Source organism: Limulus polyphemus, unplaced genomic scaffold (genome assembly GCF_000517525.1).
Source record: "Limulus polyphemus unplaced genomic scaffold, Limulus_polyphemus-2.1.2 Scaffold3297, whole genome shotgun sequence".
Lineage (NCBI taxonomy): Eukaryota > Metazoa > Arthropoda > Merostomata > Xiphosura > Limulidae > Limulus > Limulus polyphemus.
The window spans coordinates 26,760-32,864 of NW_013668907.1; the positions used below are offsets into that span (position 1 = coordinate 26,760).

General features: G+C 32.3%; 1 protein-coding gene across 1 annotated transcript in view; it reads left to right on the top strand.

Annotated features, from left to right (window-relative positions):
- Positions 1-612: 612 nt before the first annotated feature.
- Positions 613-6,105, top strand: part of LOC106469092 (50 kDa hatching enzyme-like) — a gene marked incomplete at its 3' end in the record, with an annotated part of 37,550 nt that continues 32,057 nt past the window's right edge. Inside the window, exon 1 of the mRNA XM_022397507.1 lies at positions 613-992. Within this exon, the coding sequence (XP_022253215.1) occupies positions 885-992 (108 nt within the window). The remainder of the gene's footprint in view (positions 993-6,105) is intronic.

Consider the following 6,105-nt stretch of genomic DNA (forward strand, 5'->3'; position numbering starts at 1 on the left):
GTAGTTCATTTTACCTTATTTTACCATAAAAACGACGTTGTATGTAAAACATACTTCATAAGTTCCAAGAGATACTTACCATATATAACTAGAGAGCAATGAGTACCAAGTCACGTGATTTCATTTCTTATAAACGTATTGAATTTAAAACCAACATAATTTAAATTTCTTAAGCTCGTTATCATTTTTCATTCTTGGAGTTGTTTGAACTTTAAAATTCAAGGTAAAGATTAGAAATCTGATTATACTATAGTTGTAGATACCAATAAACTAAACTATCTATCAATCCACTTTTTAGATTCATCCAGGATCGAACCCAGAACCACTCGCACGCTGACCGAATACTCTATCAACTTTAGTTAAATTATGACTCATGCATTTTTAAAAACAAAACTCCACCAGAGGTATAAGAACCACTGGAAATATATCATTACACGTCAACTTCCGAACGTTGGATTCCTACAGTTAGTCAAAAGGGCATATATCAACTTCCTGGTGATCTTCCCTGTTTACAAACAGTATAGTGATGTCTGATTTTTAACTTCTGCCGTGGACTATTTGGTGTTTGATCTGTACTTGTAATCTAGAGTTGTAATTTTGGACTGAAACATTAGGTGCAAGCAAATAACGAGAAAATTGGTTACTTAAACAAAAGTTTTAATGAATGAAAGTGTTCGTCCTTGGCTTCTATATATGGTACGAGTACTGGAGTGACAGCAAGCTGACTTGGGAACTGCCTGACTCACCACGAATAATCGGGACTCTTAAATACGCCAGGGACTCGAGGAGCAGACGACAATCGCAGAGTTACCTGAGCGCATGCGAGTAGTGCGCTCACTTAGTTTAAAAAGTTCGTAATTTAACTCAGCACATTAATAGCTATAATGGGTCTCAATATTTGTTTTGGTTTTCTTTCGGCCATAGTAGGAATTTCAATTATTGCTTCGAAGGCGATTGCTGCACCAATATCGTATTCTGATCTACAAGCAATGGTAAGAATTACAACTTTGTTGCCAATTTCTCTCTAAGAAACTTCAATGATAACACAGATTTACCATTATCTAAGGAAGTTTGCTCGTAATTGAGTTTTAAATTTAAAACTTTAGAACATAAGGTAGTACTTTCTCGCTGAAGCCCGCTTAGAATTTTTCTTATTTTTAACAACAGAGATATTATTTTTGCCAAATTTATCTTTGGATCCCTTCGCGCTACTCATTTTATATAGTTCCTTTAAAATATAAATTATCAAACCAACATCACACCATATTTCTTTCCTAAGCAAAGCGCAATTGAAACTTGGGAATACACGATGTTTTGTGTCAGATTTCATAGGAGATGAGATTATTTATTGAAATAGTGAGAAATACAATGTTTCTGTGAGAAAATGGTATAGTTACGTCATTATTTTGCTTGCTACGTTTTAATAATATAAGATACCGTTTCTCTTTCATTTAAACTTCACAATATAAGATTGTTAATAAAGCGTAATCAAACCTAAGCTTTCTGACTCGTTGATCACAACCCATCATTTATGCCTCTGATTATGGGCTGTAATCAGTTGGAAAATTTAGGTTTTTAATTTTTTATTCTTTTATCATTATCATTTTGTTGTTGGTAGTGTTTTTTGTTGGCGTAGAGCAACACAATGGGGTATGTGTGTTCTGTCCACTCCAAAAAAATGAATCCCGGATCTTAACAATGTAAGTTCTGAAACATACCGCTGACGTACGGGGGCGCCACTTCATTCCATTTGTGTTGTTGAAGCATACTTTTAGTTCTTTTATTTTTGCATAGTTTCCTTTCTTCGAGGTTAGTAAATTACGATAGATGTAGATGCAGGTCATATTCTCCACTGTATCATAATAGATCATTCACTTATAAGTTTTATTGGTTTCAAAAGGCTGTTAGCGTTTTCTTAGGGAATGAATCTTTACGTATAATAGTCTCTCAACTCTTTAGTGGACGTTTTTTTTTGTATGTGTGTAAACGAAACACTCAGGGGCTGCATATGCATATAAACGTATATCTTAGTATTCATAACTTTAGTTTCGAATATAAGATAAGGAGTAAAAATTGTCACCAATTTTATCACTTGGATAAATACACACACATTTACTTAGATACAGGAAAGGTTTATAACGAATACATAGTTCCAGATACATCATATGAATACCCTCATCTTGATTGTAGCATTAAATTAGAATCTAAGTTCTTTGGTAAAAAATGGGTTACTTAACATTCACTAACGTTTAAGGAAATGTCCTTTAGTTCTGGGGTAGTGAGAAGCTAAGAATTCATGGCTTTAGCGCTATGAAGTTATAGCGTGGGAGGGGGGAGCTAAATTCTAACCACTTTAGATGAATGTACTTCAGATCATATGTACATTTTTATACTTTAGATGAATGTACTTCAGACCATATGTACTTTTATACTTTAGATGAACGTACTTCAGACCATATGTACTTTTATACTTTAGATGAATGTACTTCGGACCATATGTACTTTTTATACTTTAGATGAATGTACTTCAGACCATATGTACTTTTTTATATATATTTATATACATATATTTTATATATTTTTTACATATTTAAAAATTACGTATACGAGTTATTTGGATTCAAAATTTGTAACAAATATTAACTTTTCTATTTAAAAGAATGCTTAGAAAGTTGTAGGCTGAAGCCCCCAGCCCTATACGTATTTTCGTCCCTGGAAATATATAATTAACACTACGATTATGAAAAAAAATTATCTTTGGTTACGTTTAAGTATAAGATATATGTATGTTAATATTCAAATAAATTTTAAAAGTTTGCAAAGTTACAAAAAACATGAGACTAACGTTTAAACAAAGGTTTTCATCAGTAATCAGCTCGACTGAAACGAAATGAAAATTTGAATTTCTTGTTTTATCTGTTCCTTAGATTTAGTTGTAGACTAGAAACAACGATGACCTGAATTTAACACGTAGACCCGAACGTTATTGATATAGGGCAAACTTGTTCTTATGTTTATGGTAAATTCGACGTGTTCTAGGTTACTTAAATTTATCCTTGGCCAATTGTTCATCGTTTATGTATGTTCAGTATCACAAGTCGAGATTTTTAAGTAGATTAAAGTTTGAGGACCACTCAACATAAACAAATTTCTTTCAGCTGATGGCGTTTAATTGTTTCAAGTTTGTATATAGCATCCGCTTAATGACTACACTAATGAGTAATTATAGGAATCAGTTACAACATTTATAAACATAAAAACACGAAATACGAGCAGAAAACGTTCAAAGAACATTAATGTTGGGAATCATTAAAACAACGAAGTTTTGTATAAATGTAGAACAGATGGAGCTTCGAGCAGCAGTCAAACATGCTTAAAGATGCACAGCTGAATTTTTGTTGAATAGAAAAACGTTTGTATCAGGTTGTTTATTTTTTATGCATTAGCGTCATGAAACTCTAGCATTAAATCCTGTTCTTAAATGACAGAAACTTTTGAAGTGATTGTACACACACACACACACACAAATTTTACTCGGAAACCAATTACAAAGGATCTAAAAACTATAGCAACCCTATATGTGCACTTTCACGTTTGTTCACCTTTACCCATGATAAACATCGCTCTCATCGCTTTCCGCAGTTATACGGTAGTTCCTGTGTGAATGTTCTGGTTAAACATGTTGGTTTAACTTCACTCTTTAGGGTTACCTGTATTCTCGATTACCTGCTCAGCTATGGTAGTCATGTATATAAAGACATACATATATATATAGAGAGAGATATATTGATATATTTACTTTATATCTGGCACATATATCACACCGTAGTCAACTCAATAACAGTTTAATATTGCACGTGCAATTTGGTGTACTAGAAGAGTAGAAGAGGTGGAGGAAGCACTAAAAAAGTTGGGGAGGCAACATTATATTTTAGTTTGTAATTGTAATATTCTTTCACTGGTGCAATATCAGCATATTTTAAAAGAAAACTTAACAAACAGTTTAAACTAGGTAATATGCCAGTCAATAAAATTTAGTTTTAAAAAATTCGTTCAAGAAATAAGATTTTCCTGGAGAGAAAACAACATAGGAAGTGATGTTTTTATTTGTCAACGTAGTACACAGTATACAAGAAATTTTAAACAAATAATGTACCAATATTCCATTTTTTTACGTCAATGGGAATAGTTTCTTAGGCAACACACCGACCGATGATTCAAGCCATGTTACACATTGAGGCCCTTGTATTTCTACCTTGGTAAACTTGGTACACACATGTACAGGCTAACACCACAAAGCTCTCCAGCTGACCTTCTCTGATCATGACCTTAGAAAAATGTAGTCACAATTTTTTTTTTCTTTCAATTAAACGTGGGAGATGAAAATCAATTATTCGTCTACATTTCTAATAAGTAGTACGGTTTTAATTAAGTTGTCTATATATATATATTTCTAAATCTGTGCAAAAAAGTAAATACACACACACACATATATATATGTAATAATAATTAATTTCTATCGGGATTCATTCATTTTTTAAACCATCAAAGCTGTATACGTTGTTTTAAATTAACATAGTTTCTTACAGTGTTACAGAGTTTTGAAAGTCACCCAAAGTTTTTTTTTAAACCTCTTTTTGTCGTGCATGCATATTATTTATCAAATGGAGTATAATTTTGAAGAAAGGGGATACCCCTAAAACTTTTAATGAGAAAGAGGATCGGGTAAGAAGTTCCCATTTTACAAGCTAGGGAAATTCCCCGTTGTACAACATCGAATGTTGTTTTCCCAATAATCTGATGGTAGGTAAATCTAAACTTAATAAAACTACTTGAAAGCCTCATATCTGCTAAGTTTCGTAAATATATTACTATCACCTACAAAATTGATTATAAATGTATGTAAGGGTTAGATTTGTAGTTGTACATTTAGTGCACGATGAAGCATCTAAAAGACTACACAATACTAATTTGATGTTACTTTTGAAGAACAAAACTACTTCTTTAAGTATTTGTGTATTTCTATCCAACACCTAACTGAATCACCTGACACGTACAGTGCAGTGTTGTTCTTTAAGTATTTGTGTATTTCTATCCAACACCTAACTGAAACACCTGACACGTACAGTGCAGTGTTGTTCTTTAAGTATTTGTGTATTTCTATCCAACACCTAACTGAAACATCTGACACGTGTTGTTGTTATTGTTTCTTCTAATGTAACTTTTAGGTTTTCATTTCTCAACAATTATATATTTCTAGAATTTATACGTATGAGAAAAAAAACAATAAATAAAACACTTTTTTTAGGAAGAGAATAGCCGTTACTTCTAGGAAGAGAATAGCCGTTACTTCTTTTCGTTGTTTTTTAGGAAGAGAATAGCCGTTACTTCTAGGAAGAGAATAGCCGTTACTTCTTTTCGTTGTTTTTTAGGAAGAGAATAGCTGTTACATCTAGGAAGAGAATAGCCGTTACTTCTTTTCGTTGCTCTTCCATACTAAAAATCCCACAATACTAGACGCCATGTGTTCGTCTTCTTTGCGAAACGTTTTTTCTTATTTCATAAGATACAGTAAGTTCGAATAATGATACAAAAATACAATAAAACAGTTAACATTTAATTCCTTCTGTAAAATATAAAATTGAAATATAATTGTAGGTCTCTAGCGGCTCAACTGTAAGCTTGAGGTCTTATAATGCTAAAAATCGGGATTTAGTACTCGCGGTGAGCACAGCGCAGATAACCCATTGTGTAGCTTGTTTTACAAGCTAATTGTTTGACTTACTCAGTGGAACTATCGTTCAGAAAAAGATTAATCTTTTAGGCATGTTGAAACATTTTTTAACGATTATGTTAGTGATTTCCAGGGATAGAGACATATTTACTATAAATTACCGTATGTTTGTTTCTCATCAACAAATGAATTCTGTATACCTTTAGAGCTCTTTTGGAACTAGCAAAGAATACAATTTCCAATTGCGTGGTTTTTGAAAACATTAAAAGTGTGTACTTGAAATGTTCAGCAGGATTTAATTGTATTTTTTCATGTTTAAAAAAAAAACGTATTTAATTAAATATACACCTGGACAAAAGTTAAGCACCCCC